Source organism: Aquarana catesbeiana, linkage group LG04, assembly GCF_042186555.1.
Source record: "Aquarana catesbeiana isolate 2022-GZ linkage group LG04, ASM4218655v1, whole genome shotgun sequence".
Classification (NCBI taxonomy): domain Eukaryota; kingdom Metazoa; phylum Chordata; class Amphibia; order Anura; family Ranidae; genus Aquarana; species Aquarana catesbeiana.
This window is the reverse complement of record NC_133327.1, coordinates 191,548,725-191,568,378: the sequence shown is the minus strand read 5'-3', so window position 1 is coordinate 191,568,378 and position 19,654 is coordinate 191,548,725. Positions and strand designations below refer to the sequence as shown.

General features: G+C 38.5%; 1 protein-coding gene across 28 annotated transcripts in view; it reads left to right on the top strand.

Moving 5' to 3' along the window:
* MBNL1 (muscleblind like splicing regulator 1) overlaps positions 1–19,654 on the top strand; it is a 289,440-nt gene that overhangs the window by 83,656 nt on the left and 186,130 nt on the right. For 24 of the 28 annotated variants that reach the window (XM_073626017.1, XM_073626025.1, XM_073626034.1 and 21 more), the window contains exon 2: positions 12,714–13,649. The exons of 1 other annotated variant lie outside the window; for it this stretch is intronic. In XM_073626017.1, the coding sequence (XP_073482118.1) occupies positions 13,476–13,649 (174 nt within the window). In that variant the 5' untranslated portion in view covers positions 12,714–13,475. Of the gene's footprint in view, positions 1–11,816; positions 11,841–12,282; positions 12,610–12,713; positions 13,650–19,654 lie in introns of those variants that run through there. 3 more of the 28 variants (XM_073626022.1, XM_073626018.1, XM_073626019.1) reach the window with 3 other exon arrangements.

The following is a 19,654-nucleotide window of genomic DNA, read 5'->3' as shown; positions in this document are numbered from 1 at the left end:
AAAGCAGACATTCTGTGTGGCTTTTCGACTGCGCACAAGCTTTCATTACTGTCTTCTCTGACATCTCCATTGTATACACCAGAAAACTATACTTGATTTTCTGCAGATATTTGTTGATAAGAATAGATAACTACTGTAGCTAATTGAAATGAAAAATCACAAAAAAGGAATATTGTTACCAAGTGTTAAAGTATAACAACAAAATTCTTCTCTCTAAAAATTGCTATTGTTCTTCATATAATTAATGGGTTTAGTCATATGCTGTTCATTATTCTGCATAATTACAGAATTAAAAGGCAAGACTATTTATTTTTTTCAACAGCAATAGTTTTCATGTTTAAAATGGGAATCCATTCAACAATACATTATAATTTCATGTTTTCATTTTATATTTAATATTTCTAGTGCTAATACTGCAAATTTAATATGCTTGTTGGTTAGAGATGAAAGAACTGAACTCTGATTGAGCCTGTTTTGTACCGAGGCATATCACAGAACTTGGATCCAATAGCAGCTTTCTGTGTACCTACTGTAATTTACTACAGTGAAACAAAATTCCCCTCCAAAGTCTCCTAGTTAGGTACTAGGTGTAGTACTAGCAAACCATTAGTGAGCACACTGCTGGAATGCCTTTTCACTAGGGTGGACTTTTAAGGCACAAAAAATGTAATTAAAAGCAGCAGTCCCCAACTGTAGTGAGATAAGCACATCTGTGGAGGTGCAAATTCTTCCTAAAGGGGATCCTTGGTTGATGGGCATTGGGCAGATTTATGCTTCTGCTGGGAGAGGAAAGGCTAGTAGTGAGAATGTATCTACTCTATGTCCATAATCCTTGAACTAAGACATAGTAAGGCAAAGTGCTGTTCTGCTCTTATAGTGGTTTGGTTCTAGAGTGGGTAAACCATGGGTATTAAGTACACAATTCCACCTCTGAAAAGAAACAAGCGGTGCCCAGACTATAATGAAGGTCTGTCTTGATAGGCAGTCTGGAATATTTTATTATACACAGGCACGTGTTATTGCCCGTCAGCAACGCAATATGTAGATAGATGTGCTTTCCCTGGAAGACCTTTTGCCCGAGGCCACATTCTATGCTTCTGCAGAAATCCCACCATGCCCTGGTTATGTTTAGGAAATAAGCAAGTAAACAGTTGGGATGATTTCCTAAAGGAGCTGAGAATCTTGACACATTAAATTTCAATTATCCAATCATGTGTAAGTAAATTCATGTTTGCTTTTAATACCCAATCATAAGCTTGCATGTTCTCCCTGTTTCCTCCGGGTACTCCGGTTTCCTCCCACACTCCAAAGATAGGCTGAAAGTTTAATTGGATCCTGTCAAAATTGGCCCTACTATGTGTATGCATGAATGTGAGTTAGGGACCTTAGATTGTAAGCTCCTTGAGGTCAGGGACTGATGTGAATGTACAATATATATATATATATATATATATATATATATATATATATGGGAAGTGCTGCGTAAATTGACAGTACTATATAATTACCTATAATAAATAAATAATAATAAAAAAAGGTGAAATTAGTAAACAGTAATTTGCTTTTTGCATTATTAGATAAAAAGTCAATATTCACAATATTTCCTCCTTTAGTAGTAAAGTGTTAGCCATTAATGAAGCCTAGGTTCACACTGTAGTTGGAGATTTCTACTTTTTTTTCTGTCCTCTCTATACTGCTTCCTGGATGGGAGAGTCATCCTGTATTAGAATCACCTGGTGAAATCTCAGAATTTTATTAAAGAAAATGCAGTGTCTCCATAACCTTAATACCCAGTGGTGATTAAATACCACTAAAAGAAAGCTCTTGTTGTGTGAAAAAATGATAAAAATGTCATATATGTAAAGTACTGCATGACTGCGAAATTGTTATTCAAAGCACTAGAAGCTTAAAAAATTGGCCTGGGCAGGAAAGGAGTAAAAGTGCCCAATATTGAAATGGTTAAATAATATTAAATTACAAAATAGTTTGTGTAGCAATTTTATATACTTTTTAATTGAAAATGGAGTTTTCCTTAAAAGAATAGAGTTCACTGTACCATGCTTTAGTAAATAAGGCCTATAGGTGTCCGTTTATGAAGCAGTGAAATCTATTCACTGCTTCATTCTCTGGCATTCACAGTGAAGATCTTTCTCCTCTGTGTGCCTGTTTATGAAGCTTTGTAGATCGCTTCACCTTCTGAGGAGTGAAGCGATCTACAAACGCTTCCAACAGTGGAGAACGGCCCCTGATACTGGAATCTCGTGAGACTTTCCGAGATTACAGCACCAGAAATTCACCGAAACACAGAGATGTCAGTTTATTAAGCAGTGTTAAATTATCACCGCTCAATACACGGACAGACGGCGTGGATTAATGTTAATAAAATAATGAGTCCCCCTACATTATATACATATGTATACACACACACACATTATATATACATGTATATATACACACACACATTATATATACATAGATATATATATATATATATATATATGTGTATACACATAAATATGACAGGGGGACATGCTTACAGTGTTGGGGGGTCTGAACGAGACATAAGGAAGTTAAAAATCTTCCTCCTTCCCCCTCAGACCCCCCCAGATTTCCTCTTCACTCCCCGATTCACCAGCTCTGAGCTGGTGAACCTGGGAGTGTGAATTCTGACACAGATCGCCAGTGAAGCGCTGAGATCACCGCTTCATAAACTGGCCGTTACTCTGACAGTCAGTGAGGATTCTCCATGTGTAGAGATCATCGGCGGGAGAACAAGTTCAAACACTTCTCCCCCTGATTATCTCTGTTTCATAAACTGTTTATGGACTGTGATCAGCGGCGATCCTTGGGATCACCGCTGATCACTGCTTCATAAGCGGACACCATAGTGTTGCAAGATATTTTCTCTATGCACAATACAATATCACCTGCATGTTAGTGTGTGTTATTTTGTGTGGTAATGTTCAATGTGTTAAGACAGCCAGTTCATGTTGAATGGGCTGTCAGTGCACCATTTGTACAACACAGCATATCACAACACAGAGAGATGGCACTAGTAGACAGTTAGGTGTCTTGCATACATATGAGGGCAGATTAAGAAGAGGGATGATAACTCATCATTATTTTGCCACTCCTTTATTGTCCAATCAGCAGGCTGTGGGCAAGAAGGTGATACTTCTGCTTTTTTTTTTCTACCGAAGATAATAGTGGAGAACCATGAATCACAAAAGTGGCCAGAGAGGACTGCGGCTCCTTTGGCAGATAAGACACATTGCATTTGTATATTTTAATTGTACATCTAACTGTTTGCCCGAAGTTTAACTTAAATTCCAACCAGCAGCGCTTGACAGTTATCAAGACGGATCTATATTCCGTAGCTGGGACATCACTAAGCCTATCACTAAAGCAGAATGCATGTCAAGTATGATAGCCCCAGCTTTATAAATAACTTGTCTAGTGTAATAAGTGTAGTAGTTTTATCATAGGAGTCTTCTGTATACCTTAATTAAATAAGCCATTCGATAAACTATTTTCAGCAATATAGATTTTGCACAAACAATATTTAGGAGGCCTAGATGCTAAAGATCCATATCAGCCTATCGCTGTCTGCTTAAGTCTTATGCAACAGCTGATATTTCCTAGCAGGAATTTTCATTATTTATACCTAAGCAGACAAAAAGAATTTAAGTTATCTGTAAAATAAATAACATAAAAATTGCTGCAGTATATTAATACACAATGTTTAAGCTCAGTCTGGACTACAATAGATTTAATCTAAGGGTCCTTTCACACAGGCTTTCCTATCAGCTCCACCTGTAAGTTTTTTCAGACAGTCCTGATGGGTCGCTGCATGTAAGTCTAAAGCCTGGTACACACTACCCGCTGGGTTGAACGGAAAAAAACCTTGAGTCTAAGCCGCTGTACTAACTATGAGAAGTTAGTGCAGTGATCTCCCCCTCTGAGCTGTTGTTTTCTGACAGGGGGATGCCCCCCAGAACACTCCAGTCAGCTTTCTCTGCCACTGGCTGAGAGCGCTGATCAGGAGTCAGTCGACTGCTGGTTTCCTGTTGGACAGGGTGGCATACACACGGGCCGAATGTTGGGCAGTTTTCTTTGAACCGGCTGTTTGTCTCCCGACATTCAGCCCATGTGAATGGGGCTTAAGGGAAGGCTTACCTCAGAGTCCATCTAGGTCTGTAAAAAAAATGCAAAAGTACTGCATTCTTTTTCTGGACCAAAAGTGACAGATGTGAGGTAGCCTGATGTAAACGGACACAAGTCCATTTTCATCTGGCTGCTCACAGATCCAACACGGGTCAGCAAAGCCCCAGTTGCTAAATGCAGCAAAAAATATATGGCCACAAATGTCACAAAAGTGAAGTCTGTTCTGCTTCAAACAGCAAAGGATCTGTTTACAGACCGGTGAAAGGACCTGTGAAGGAACCCGAATATTGCAAGATACCATAATGCATAGCTTCTAGGCTCCTAAAATGATAAAGTAAACAGCAGGGTCAAAGCCACTCATATTAAATGACACTATATATAATGGTAAGTCCATGAGAGAAAATAGTGCTTGAATGGTTTTTTTTGTATCTATATGAAAGATAAGATTTGGAGGTCAAAATGTTATAAAATAATTTAAATTAGTGAAAACCTAAATAATATGTCTATCAATTTATTTGTGTAGTTAGAGTTTTCTTATAGTCACTAGTTGCAGTCTAACTATAGAAATAGTTTTGATATGTAAGTTTGATTGCAATTGGGTATTTCAGACTTATAAAGGATATATTTAGGGGATGTTGACCATTTTAGGACTGATTGGACTGATTTACATTAATTACATGGGTTTTTTTTATTCCGAGGGAGACTGTCTTTATATCAGATAAAAAGCAAAATGTTGGCTCTGCTAAGAATGGTGGAATCACATTTATCAGTCCCCAGAACCTTGCTGTCTCTAGGATCTTGCAGACAGTTAAGAATTGGGATCCCAGAGATCAACCTCTGAATATTACCCCATTTGAGCATTTCACTCAATCTTTAAAAAAAAAAAAAAACATTTTATGAAATATGTAAGGTGTCATTGCGGCCTTCTATGTAAAAATTCTAGTTTCCTGGCTGTTTCTGGCTTCTAAGGCAATGACTCAACAAATATGCAGCAAGTGAAGTTAGGCTCCATGCACACCAATCAATCAACACAAAATCAGGGAACTAGCTTTGTCAGAATGAGAGTTCAGCAATGGAAGCCTGCTTATTTACCCCAAAACTGATTTTCCTCCAAACCTTCAGCTTGATAAAATACAAAGCTACCCTTGTCAGTCAGTATGGATTAGAAAATCAATGTATGTAGGTTTGTAATCCTCACAGCCTGTTCACTTTTTCAGGAGCATGGAAAAATGGTGTTGAACCTGTAAAGTTAGGTTATTGTTATTCCAATAAAATTCAGGGAAACAATTCTAATGCCGGCCATACATAGGTCGAAAATCGTATCTAAGAATTTTCGTACGAATTTCGCACCATAAGTGGGCTGCAGCAATGGCCGATTTTCGTGCGGCAATCAAATTTGAGGAATCGGACATGTTGGAAATTTTTAGAAAAACAAACGATTTTCTAATCAATGATGGGAGAATCGTGCGAGAAATGTAATAAGAAAAGAAAATTTACGGAGAGAAAAGAAGATTCCCGGCCACGAAAATTCTTTTCTGTAGCAACATGAGGTGAAATTGAAGGCTTGATTTCGAAAATCAATGGTGGCATTATCGGATCACAAAAAAACGAACTTTCTGATTTTGAAAAGAAAATTAGTTCGAAATTCGACCATGTATGGCCTGCTTAAGAGTGGCCAATATGTTCTGGGGTCCAAAACGCTCCTTTGTCACTAGCAGTGGTGTGGCACTTCATTTTCTATCTTGAGTTTTGCAGTCTGCGTATGCATTGTGATATGCACCTTTCTAACTTTCAAATGGTGTAATGTCTCTTGTGGTTTTTAGAGTTTTTACACTCTTTCTGAAGAAATTCCCCAGCACTTGCCTGAGAGTCTAGAGTTGTGAAATGCTAGGTTTATTTAGCTGTTATATCTAATGTGTTTTACTGATTTGTGCATGAGCCCACTTTCACACTGAGGGCGGGTTTGAAATCGTGCAAGTTCAGCTGAACCCACACGATTTCAAACTGGCATTTCAGTCTGACTTTGGGGGCAATTTGACAGACATGTTTATTGAAATTGCCCTCAAAGTCGCCAAAAGTAGTGCAGAAACTACTTTTGGGAATCGGTGCGGCGCCGCAAAATCGGGCGGCGCCATTACCAGCAATAGGCTCCGATTTGGCATGTCAAATCACATGTCAAACTGGCCCAATTTGAACGTGGGCTTAGAGGTAGTCAGAGGCCCCAACCCTTCACAGCCTCATAGGGGTAATAATTATCAACAGGAAGGTGATAGAACCAATAGCAACTTATAGGTTATACAAGAATCTGAACAATAGCTCTTAAACAACGATAATTGTGCATGCTTAAATACGAATGCTTCATAATTGCCCCGTAGAGAATGTTACCTAAATGTTTTGCCATGTATTTGGGTTGTATTTGTTATTGGAAGTATGCCAATCAACCAGACCTTTAGTGGTTCTATCTGATAATTATATCTTGGTTCAAAGATTTTCAATGGACTTTAGGTGGTCCCAACATTCCCTAAGTAATGGCTGTTTAATATGTAATTATTTAAGATTTAGGCGATACATAGACTTTTCCTCAGAATATAAATGATGATGACGTCTGCTTTTATAAGAAACTGTGGGGTTTATATACTAAAGCTGAAAAGTACAAAATTAGGCTTACCTCTGTACAGAAACCAATCAGCTTCTAACCTCAGCTTGTTCAATTAAGCTTTGGCAATAAAACCTGAAAGCTGATTGGTTTCTTTGCAGAAGTGAGCTTGATTTTGCACTCTCCAGCTTTAGTAAATAAACCCCTGTAATTAGAGTTGTAAATTGTTATGGTAGGATCAACTGAACAATCTGCAGTGTTAGTTCATTTGTTTTAAATGTTTTTAAAGACTTATTCACATGTGCAGCAGCCCCTGAGAAGCAATCTGTAGTGGAATGCTTTCTCCAAGGCAACCTCCTCACAATCTGATTTAACCCTGTAAATAGCACACACTCGTACCACAATCAAGTGCAACTACATTGCACGTAATAGATTTGTATGGATCACGTTCAGCAGCTGTTCACATTTTGCAGCGAACACAACATATGTGCTGCTCTGAGAGGTGGCTGCATGTCTGTGTTCAGGTGGATGGTCAGGGGTGACCCCCTCAACTGCCTGGCTTTACTGTCCAAGTGAACAAACCCTAAATGCTAATACACATGCTAAATAAAGAATGGAAAGTATGTTTGAAGGAATTACAGTTTTGACACTATAATTTTGTTTTGTAAGTATTTCTTTTTTTTTTCTATCGCCCCATGTTTAGTTGGCTTACATTGACTGTTTTGGCAAGTCTGACTTTTAAGCTTGAGTATGAGGTTAAAAGTCACACATGTTTGACCTTTGCAGGCTTGCCCACTGCATGACTTTATGCTGATAACCCAAAGTCAGTTCACTTTTAATAGGCTTTTGGGGTTTTGTAAGATACATAGTGTAACCTGTACAGATGCTCAAATGTGACTAACATATGAAGAAATTTCAGAGTGCATCCATAAGTCATAGAAAACAATATACTGTAGGTAAAGACAGTAAAGATCAATAAGCATGACATACTACAAGCTAGAGTTGCAGTAGCAATACCTGTATTGTGAACTACATAAAAAATGGTAGGAAAGAAAGGTGGGGGGGGGGGGGGTATTAGTGGAAGTGCAAATGTGTGTTAACCATGAACTAGGAGATACTCTTGGATTACATTGAGATGGGCCCTGCACAGAGGGTGGTCAAGAAATAGTCAGTTCAAAGGGTAGCAACTGTAAGGCCTTGTGTGACCTGTGACACATGACTCCCAAGCTAAAGGGTCTGATATTGTAATTAAAGTGTTAGTATAGCCAAAACTTTTTCTTTCAGTTTTGGAAACAATAGGAAAGGATTATAAAACCCTGTCAAGTTTTTACTGCTGTCTGTGCCCTTCTTACCCAAACTCCCTGTGTTCTCTCAAAGAACCCTTCTAGTTCGCAACTTGGACTTCAGAATTATAAGTCTGTATACTGTAAAGATATACGACTAGGAGTGGTTAAGTAGTTATGCAAAAGAAAAATGGGCAGGGCTGATACCATTAAATGCTGTTGGACTACAAAATGACCTATCAACAGGTATTTTCTGTATGCAAATGAGGTGAAACAAATGTCAATGTAAAAAAGAGAGAGAGAGACAAATAATTCCACAGTAGTGCACTAAATTAATCTACAAAATTCTTAAATATTAACACTGTGAAATGATCAACATAAAACGCCATGCATAATGAAAAAAAAAAAAAAAAAAAGATTGATATATGTGCTCCAACATATGCAAATCAATATGGTAATACAGTCCAACTTGTCCAAATGATCCACCTGTGATGAAGTCTGTGACGAAACACGTTGGAACGGTGACTCCATGTGTACGAAGGAAGCTATGTGATCGCAACACTGAGTCACCTGGCATTTTTGGAATTTTGACAAGGCAAATTCAAATTTTTTTTATGATGTAAGTGCATTACTTTTAATAAACCGATTACCTTAACGTGTTTTTACAAAATTGGAGGCTCTGTCTTAATTTCGATCCCCACATGTGGAGAGTGTCTTTATTAATCTGGATTGAGATTTGCATGTAAAAGCGGTGATATATGGCGATATTTGCCAGACACAAGAGCGAATGGCAACAGCATCTTGTGAGCTTTATTCGTAGCCTCCCTGACAGTATTCCCGAGTGTGGCTCGGGGTTAAATTTCAGCACCATTAGTGGTAACCCCAAGCCACACTCGGGATTACATCTCAGGATCCTGGTGCAGGGTACTTACCTTGTCCCCAGGATCCTGCGATGTCCCCCCGTGCTATGTGCGGGCTCCGTCCTCTGCCCGAAGCCTCTCTGTGCCAGGCTCTGTTCCCTGCGAGCGTCGCGATGCAAGGGGGTGGAGCCTGGCGGCAAATTCAAAAAATGTAAAAATCATAACACATACAGTACTGTAATCTTACAGATTACAGTACTGTATGAAATCATTTCACTTCCCTTTTGTCCCTAGTGCTTTGGCCCATGCCCTGCATGCAGTTTTATATTATATATACTGTTCTTTCTGCCTGGAAACTTGAGATTGTCCACAGCAACCAAAAAGTGTCCCTTTATGTCAACAATGGCTTTAGACCAGCTAGAAAACAGTGATAGTAAATTAGAACACTTGCAGAATTGAGCGATAGTGAATCGTGGGGAAATTTATTTTATTATTATTATATATATTTTTTTTTAATTATTTATATTTATTTATTATATTATAATTTATGATTTTGTGTTTCAAACTTCATCATACCCGGGATATCTACTAGACTCTTGGTGGACAGATCTAAGTGTATTATTGCTAAGAATTACAGGCCTACAATATAAAACACCAAATTTCTATGCAAAATAATTGTACCGCTTTTGAGACGCAAAAGTCCGAAATAATCATACCGCCAGGAGGTTAAGGGAGTGGAATTGGCACACATCACTTTGGTGAAGGATTTTGGTGGATCAACAAGATTTTGTTTCACTATTCACTATCACTTTAAGTTGAACTGTATTACCATATTGATTTGCATATGTTGGAGCAAATATATTTTTTGGATATGCCATATGGACACTTTTCATTATGTATGGATGTTTTATGTTTATCATTTCACAATGTTAATATTTAGGAGTTTTGTAGATTAATCTACCATAGAATTATTTGTCTCCCTCTCTTTTTTACATTGACATTTGTTTCACCTCATTTGCATATTTATTGAATATTAAGTGGCAGCACAGACAGGTGTTTTTCATTAGCGCAGTGTGCACATATATAGGTATTTTCTGTAGTTGCAAGTTATTTAAAGTGATAAAAAATGGGGACTGGTGCATGTATTCCAGAGATATACTGCATGTTTTTTTGTCTTTTTTTGCCTTGACATTTGCTTCTAGTCTAAATCTTGGTCACGTATGTCTTGGAGTAGAAAACAATGCAGGCTCTTGAGGATAACCACAGAAAAAAGAAGGAAGGTAGTCTGGAGATCCCTTCCTGAACCCTACTAAAATTGATTTGATAAAAAATTGAAGTGCAGGGATAGTATAACTTACATCTGCCTAAGTTGTAATGGACTGTCTGTTTCCATGCAGTTGTGGAAATGGTTGCCCTCAAACTTTGGCACCTAGTCCCAGGTCCACTTGGGGGTTGGTGGGATAACGTCAGTGCACCTGGAACAAAGCCAAAAACGTCTGGTGTCACAAAGGTGCCTGTGCGAGGATTGTGCAATAAGATATGGCAAACTGCAAAGGAAGACTTGCCCCAACCAATGTTTATTGATAACAGCAGTGACAAATTTCAAGATATTGAAATAATGTGTCTGTGCATTGCTGATTGCTCTGCATCCTGTCATTCAGCTTATCTGTGTTATACAACTTTTACCTAAGAAACTGACAAGTTGCCACAAAATGTATCATTGGTGTTATCAATAAGCATTTACTCATCTTAAAACATTTGGTCATGACACTTCTTACTTTGCAGTCTACTATATCTTATTACAAAACCATCCCTCAGGGGCCTCTGTGACACCAGACACTGTATGTATTTCAACTGCACATACCCTTATGTCCCATACACACGATCAGACTTTCCGACAACAAAACCGTGGATTTTTCTTCGAAGGGTGTTGGCTTCAACTTGTCTTGCATACACAGGGTCACACAAATGTTGGCCAACAATTACGAACATAATGACGTACAAGACATACGACGAGCCGATGTGATATCTCCATTACAAACGCTAGTTTTACAAGACTGAGCGCTTCCGGCTCGTACTTGATTCCGAGCATGCGTGGACTTTTGTGCGACGGACTTGTGTACACACGATCGGAAAGTCTTGCAACAAACATTTGTTGGTGGAAAATTTGAGAACCTGCTAGCCAACATTAGTTGGCAGAGAGTCCAACAACAAATGTCCGATGGAGCATACACACGGTCGGACTTTCCGCCAACAAGCTCACATCCAACATTTCCGGTCGGAAAATCCAATCATGTGTACTCGGCATTAGTGTTAGCCCAGTTGGCCAAGAAGAGCAGAACACTACTACAAAATGTGTCCAATTATTTTGAATTTTCATCTCAAATAGCCAAATCAGCCTATTTTATATCCTTCTCTTTCTTTTTGCGCATCGTTTGAGATTTTCTAAAAGCCATAAACGGTCCAACACATAGAATACTAATATTATTACTCTCAAAGTTGGCTAAATATTGTAGGTATTGAAGTTTTGAAAATGCCCCTTGCTTTGATCATGTCCTTTTGTTTTAGCCTCTTCCTCACCAAACTAAAACAAATATGTCATCAACTTTGGGCGTGTGCTGCCACGTGATTTTCTATCTGGCAAGGTGTCACCATTTTGTGGTGAAGCAATGGAAAAAGCTAAAAGTAAGGTGCCATTTTAAAACCAGAAGCCTGGAGGTGTAAATGATAATGCTTTTGGAACGATGAGGCCAGTGTCGGCTTGTTATTAGTATATACAGCGGCTTTTTGGCAGGGGAACAGCGTGCTACAGTTTATTGTATTTCTGGAATCAAAAAACCTATTTACGATTTAACAGCAGCGATCCCTTGAGGTAAACAGGAGCACGCACAGAGTCGTCTTTTTAGCATCGCTTGCCATACGGTATTTCTTCTTGTGGTATGAAGTTTTTTTTTTTCACCTCTCTTTACCTCTAGATAGAGAGCTTTTGTTCATATTCTCACCGGTCTGTGATGTATTGACAAACTGTCTGCTGAGTGCACAGCATAGTTTTAACAGGACAAGCCAATGCAGATTTGTGATGTGTATAGTCAGGGCTGCTTATAGTTTAGAAGGAAGCGAATGCAATAGGTCAGAAGAATGTACCATTTCTAAACACCCCTCCTTTCCTTTTATACTCATGTGTGAGATGTAGCAGAGTGAAGGCAGCGTGTACACAAGGCAGAACAGGCAGCACAGGAGGAGAGTCAGCCTGGAAGTGATCTGCAGTTCTTCCCTTCCCGTCTAGTGATTTTCCAAGCTCTTCAGCTTCTCTCTCTCTCTCCCCCCCCCGTGGAAAGAACGGGTCGTTTTATTGGAAAATAACATGGTTCAGCCCACTAACTGCATGCTGCATGTTGGGTAAATTCAAAACCCACATGCGAGACCTAGTGCGGAAGAATTATTTACATCTGATGGATATTTTTGCTGCTTATTGCATAGTAATGAGCTTCTGACAGGCGCGACCTTTCATAAGACAGCTTACATTATTGGCTTCCTGCCCAGAATATTGCTGCAACATTATCTGTGATTGGTTATCTTCCTATCATGCATTGCTTCACAGGGGAAACAGCTTCTTCTTCTCTTTTTTTTTTTTTTTGTTTTAATAAATCTACGATGGCCGGCTGCAATATGTTACTCTGTAAGTATCTGCACAGGGGACGGACAGGCAAGTGTGTGCTGTAGCCACGCAGAAAAAGAGGGAAGGAAAGTGCAAAGGAGAAAGTCAAGTAGTGCTTGGTTAAAATTAAAACGTGTTTGTTTTTTCTACAGGTTGGTACTAAGAAGTGCCTTTCCTGACGTCCCTGCTGCTTGGACCCGCTTCTAGAGCAGCCTCTGCTTTTTGCCTTGCTTGCTGCCAGCTACACTGCGACGAGAGCAAATCCACCCTTCTCATCTATACCTCCCCTTCCCAATTCTGCTCCTAATCAAGACAGATCCCTGCATAAGGCACTGTGTTACACCACTGTGGGTATAGGAACAAAAAAAAAAAAAAAAGAAACCAAACAAAGGTATCTGCTGTTGGGAAAGCAAAGACAGACACATAGGGATATAGGGAAATCCAGTGGAAACCTCTATGATTTTTTTTCTCTACAGTGCTGCACCGATACATGCCTAACTAATCAATACAGATTGCACAGCAGATCCCTATTGAATTGCCAGTTCAGCTGCGTGGAGATTACCTTTCAGCAAACTTTACTGAGAGCAGCCCAGATAGCGTGTGCCAGCACAGGGGTCGCCACGTATTCATGCTTGCATTTTGGGCTGAACATCAGAACTCCAAATGGGTTACTGAGAGGACAGAGAAGTTCCAGGCCACCTCAATTACACAAACTGAATGTTTTTAATATCTCAGATCCGCTACTCTGTATTATTTATAAGGTAATAGCTGAAGAGCAGTGAGACATCTGTATGCATATACAGACAGAACAGTTTTACCATTTCAAAACCACAAGGAAGACAGAAAGGACGGTTGGAGTTTTTTCATTCTCTGGCGACTTCTGAGAAGTTTTTAGCTATCTGTAGAATTTAAGTATGGCTGTTAGCGTGGCACCCATCCGGGACACAAAATGGCTAACGTTGGAAGTGTGTCGGGAGTTCCAAAGAGGGACCTGCTCAAGGCCAGACACAGAATGTAAATTTGCACACCCATCGAAAAGCTGCCAAGTTGAAAATGGACGAGTAATCGCCTGCTTTGATTCACTGAAAGTGAGTAAACATTCTTACATTTTTGGGATAAACATTTAACAAACACATGCAAGGACAGTATCAGAGCTGCCTGTTATTTGACCACTGCTTTTTCTCATGTGGCTGTTTGCATTGCTAGCTAGCAAAGGCACCATATGCATGTGGTCTTAAGTAGAAAACATAATGTATTTGTATTGCCATTATTTGTTAAGTAGCATGGGAGCAATAAGTAATTAAATGATCTGAGCATACCACTTGTGCTTTTAAAAGTAGATTTTATTTGATTCCTTAATTTTTCTTACATTGATTATATTGATATGAAATGTTAAAATTAGTTATCATTTGTAATACTTAGCTACGTTTTCTATTTGCAGCAAACTTGCTCTGCATTTCATCATGCAGTTGACATATGGATTAGTCTGTTACTCAGAATCAAGCTATTGCATTCCCTATTTTATTAATATGAATGACCAATCAAATTTGTCACAGTACTTAGTGTTATACTTTATTATTCCAATTGCAGTAAATCCCATTATTTAGATAAGTAGCGGCTGTTAGCTATTTGTGTCGATTGCAGAATGTGAAAAGTAAGGGGATATTTTTAAATGTCTGCTATTTGTAAAACTTCATTGTCCGGATCTTTGAGTTTGAGAGAAGTAGCATTTGCAGTTACTGCTCTAAATAAAGTTTGTGGTTTCTTAATCATGGCTTAGTTGCAGTATGCAAGCGGATCTGATGACAAACTGTGGGGTGCGCATTTTAAAGCTGCCTATACAGTATGTAAGCATGTTATGAACACAAGATGGTTGTTTTTAGGCCTTCTGCACCATTAATGGGCATGTGCATGGGTGGCCATCAGCTTCTGAGGTGGAGACGTATCCATTCACAATCATTCAAAGAATCATTGGTGCATGTGTGTGGTTCTAAACTCTCTATTCTGGAGTGATACCTATCAGATTTGGCTGTTATTATAGATATATATTTTATTTTGGGAAATTGGGCCGTCTGCAGCATGAAAAGAAAAAAATCTCAGGCTTCCTAATCTGCCTGTATATAGACAGTTTCAGACTGGATCCTTGTCTTTCAATATCGGCAATTGAAAAGCTACAAATGTCTATTGACAGACCAATTTGTTAGAATAGAATTTGTCCTGGCCCCAATAATCATGACAAAATACTGTAAGAAACTTTGATGTAACAAACTTTGGAAACCCAACGTATCTTTTTTAGAGAGGGGAGAAAGGTTAAGCTGTCCATACATGGATCAAAGTTCAGCCAGTTCAGCAGGGACTGGACAAATGTTGATCCATGTGTGGCCACTTCTGTTGAATAGAAGTCGATCTACTGATACTGATAGTCTTCTGTACAACAACCCCATTGGTATTTTCTCGTTTGTTTATCGCTGCCGGCAATAGGTTGCAGAGCTGATTTGTGTATTCTGATGGTGGGGAAGTCTCCCTGCTGTCACAGTCAGAACGACACAGTGAGGAGGATTTCCCATCCACATTGAATGTGTGGATGGGGAAATTGGGTGCGTTTTTTTTGTTTTTTGTTTTTTTCAACCTGCTGGTGAATGAAAAAAAAAATGGCTCCTGTAGGGCCAGTTTTAGAATTTTTTTTTTGCTGTCTGTGTTTGCATTTGGGAGATTTAACCTTACTTCCATTGTTGGGGTAAAACAAGTACAGGAAGTGATAGAGTAACCATCTGGTGGAGACAAAGACAGCTGCAAAAAACTTTGTTTTGTAGAGTGGAGAGGGGGTTAGAGCATCTGCCAGGTTTGTAGAGCTCTCTATGTCTGTTCTTCCTGTGATAATAACACCTGTTTCCTTTCATTTCCTTTTCTGGAATCAACTGAACAGGAAGTGAGATGAAATCTCAGAAACAAACAACATTTAAGATATATATATATATACTGTATGTATATATATATATATATATATATATATATATATATATATATATATATATATTCCATGGTCAAACTGGCTCTAATTCCAGGTCCTTCACCGCTAAAAGGTAGAAATGTGTTCTTTGCATATTACCAATAATTACTTTAACGAATTTGTAAATAGGGCTGTGCTTATAAAGGAGCTTATAGTGCCTTGAGCAGCAGGGTTTTAAAAAAAATGTGACAACTTTTTCCTTATTTCAATTATCCAATCAAGTGAAAAGCAAATTCCTTTACACATATTTCATGTGCACATGTTAGATAAATGAACTGAATAGTCACAGTTTATTGAGAATTCTCCTTTAGTATATCTGCCCATACTACAAGGTTCTAAAAAGTATGCTGAGGTTAAAGTAGACTTACCTCTGATAGTTGGCAGAAGGTGTCCTTCTATGGGAAAGGAAGTCTTCCTATGTTCACAAAAAGTCAAACCTCTTCTCCCACAACACCTTAATGACAATGACCTTAACTCTGAAAAAGTTTCCTGAAACATTAAAGTATTTTTTTTCAAGATTTTTAGTAATAGCTCTTTCAAATAAACCAAACTGCAACTGATTTTCTGGGCCTTTAAATGTTCTGAAAATCCTTCTGTATACTTATTTAGCACTGTAAGGTTGTATTTTTTTTTTAAACCTGGACATCTGTTTTAACAATTTGGAAGCGTTATTAAAATCTGTAATACTGGTTCCATATTCACAACAGATGTAATAATAAAGTGATAAAATCTGTAAGTTAGCAATTAAAGGGTATAATTGTAGATCTAGAGGCCAGAGTTAACCAATTATACATTCTGCTAGCATACATTACTTTTTTTTACTTATTGTGAGTTTAGTATATTAAAGGCAACTTGTCTCTGTCAAAGGTGTATTGTGTCGGTCTGTTATTAATGCTCTTGGCACTGATCCACACCATAGCTGGGTTAAACCTGACCTTTAAGAGAGTCATTACTTCAGTTAGTAATTTTTAGATATTATTAGGTTCTATGGGGCCTATCTAGAATCCTCTTGGCTTTATTGTCTACAACATGCTAAGGAAACAAACTGCTTGCAAATAAACACAGAAAGGAGTTTTTTTATGCATTCTTATTGGGGACAGTAAATCTAAAGTATACAAATTACAAATATATTACCAACATTAAAGGCCTGGATACATGATCACTGGGTACTTCAATCCACCTAACTCACAGCTTTGAAATTCCTGCCACTGACCTCTCAGTAATGCCTTCCTGCAGAGTGCAATGAAGTGAACACTTTGCTGAGTACTACGTGTACTGAGCTATGCACCCCAATGCACTTTTCATGCCCTGGAAGTCATGGAGTGAGCTTGTCTCCATATCCATGTACAATGATATACATATTTTTAAAGCTTCTGATTTCTTGCAAGTATTGCCATTGAAGACCACTTCACAATCTGTTCTTCAATAGCACATACAATGGAAATTATAAAACATACACATATTTAAAGTGAACCTGTGCTTTGCCCATGTAGGACAACATAAACCCTTTCCAGCAGGATATATTCACCTGAATAGAACAACAAAGGAAGGAAGGGAAGGTAAATGTGCGTTGCTGTGGACCTTGGTATTATAGCAAACCTGTTGCTTTGCCCTGCAAAGGGGAAAACATAGGTTTGCTTTAAAGTTCAAAATGTCAAGGCATTGATGATTTCATGGATTATATTTGATTAAAATAAATTTCAAGTGGGAAAGAAGATCCTAGGCAGCCACAGGCAATACACAGTGGGGACTTCTAGGTGCTTTTACATCAGCTTCATTTTTCGTTTCAGTTCAGTTAAAAAATTGTAGAAAGTGTAAAATGTTTGCTAGGAGCAAAGGAGCTTGTATTTTACCTAATTATCATTTTTGTAGACCTTTAAGCATGATACAATCTATAGGGCATAACAAATTGATCTCCAAAAGCTTTCTCATGAAAATTAATATTTAAAAACTTTAACACTACAGCTGTATCCTCAATTTAGGCCTCAACTTTTTCTTTATATAAATATATATATTTATCTTTATTAGCAAAAAATGTCTCTTGGTTGCTGGTGCTAATTTGATTTGAAAATTTGAAAAATAAAAGATGTAAGTTATAGAGGCGTGGGAGGGAGGTGCAAACTCCATCACCCAGAAAGCTTGGTCATTGTCAGATTTCTGTTTTTGTAGTCCCAAGTGAAGCAGTTATGACCATTGAAAGGTAAAGTAAATAATAATGATTATCTCATTCCAATGGCATCTGAAAATCAGTGGGATATATTAGACAGCAAGTAAAGATGTTTTCCTTGAAGTTCATGTGCAGAAAGCAGAAAAAATAGGCATCGCAGTTTGTTGTGTATGCGGCTGCATTGCTGCAGACTGATCAGAATGTCCCATGCTAACCCATGTCCACAGCCAAAACTGCCTACAATGGGCATGTGAGCATCAGCACTGGAGCACAGAGCAATGGTAAAAGGTGGCCTGGTCTGATGCATCACATTTTCTTTTACATTGTGTTGATGGCCAGGTACATGTGTGTCACTTATCTTGGGAAGAGATGGCACCAGGATGCAGTATGGGAAGAAGGCAAGACAGTGTGATGCATTGGACAATTTTCTGCTGCTACTGATGGCTTGGTGCCAGATACCATAGCATACCTTCAGAGGTCTAGTGTTGTCCATGCCTTGATGGGTCAGTGCTGTTTGGCCGCGAAAGGGAGATCTACTCAGTATTATGTGGGTGTTTATTAGGTTATGGCTTATCAGTGTATATAAAAGAAATGCCACTTAGAGTTTATGTTTTGTTTTGTTTGGTCAATTTCAGAAAGATGCTTAGGGCAGAGTATAGATTATTAATGTATAATATTGAATGATAGCCAATCAGGAGTAGCTTTCAGAGGTTAAGGGTGGACAGAAAAATGGGCTTGTTGCTGACTGGTTGACAGCCCTTAGCGCTTTTGTATAGTTATCCTTTAAGTTACCTCCTTCCAGCATCTCCCTGACATTTCCAACTAACCTGTCCATGTTCCTGTTCCACACTGAACAGCCCTACAGGGAGAGCGAAAAATATTTCTTCTGGAGCGTCTGTCTATGATTGGAAAACATAACAAATGGCCTCCCCAAAGGAATGAACATATAGTACATATAGTATTGTATTATGTATGATTATTGAATATTATTGTTATTATTATACGGGATTTATATAGCGCCAGCAGTTTACTCAGCGCTTTACTACTTGAGGGTAGACAATACAAATACAATACATTTTAATACAGTAGGAATCAGAGGGCCCTGCTCTCATTTATATTACATGTTCTGGTTCAAATGCCCCTTTATGCATTGACATACCTCCATAGACCCAGTCTGCTGACTTGGAACCATCCATAGGCTGCTTATCCCTTTAATAAGACATAGAAGTTGAATCCAAAGCAGTTCAGAGGATGTTTTTCCAGTCTTATAAAGTGTGAGAAGATATTGATTCCTGAGCCTTGTTCCTCTAAGGACTAACACTCACACTGACTGGGGAAACATGGAATAAACAGGGAGGGTCTAGCTAGGATTGAACTAACTAGCACTAAACAGGGGGTGGACTGAAGAAGATACCAAGTCACATAAGTAAACAAGTTGTAGTGATCCTAAACCACCACTAGATGTCAGCACACTTCAAAATAATAATACATAGAAATGGGACAGACTGTAACACATTAAATAAATACATACACACATATCCATAGATGAAGCTTTTGCAGCTATGCAGGTAATGTTCCTACCCAAATATGCTGACACTCCTCCCTTTATTATACTTGAACACAAATTGCAAATAAAGAATAACCAAATTTAGCAGCAACACTTTGCTGAAAAGGGGAAAAATAGTACAACACGGGGTAGCACCATCACAACTACAACTCGAAACATAAACATTTCAACATAAATAAGAATAATACTGACTGATTTCCTATCTAAAAGACTTAAGGGTCAGTTCACACCAAAACCTGGTGTGGAAAACCTGCGCTGAGTGGGTATTTCCTTTACCGTAGTCAAAACGCACTGCGCTTGCAATCTGTAGCGGGCATCAGTGTTAACAACATTCCAAATGCAGATCGCA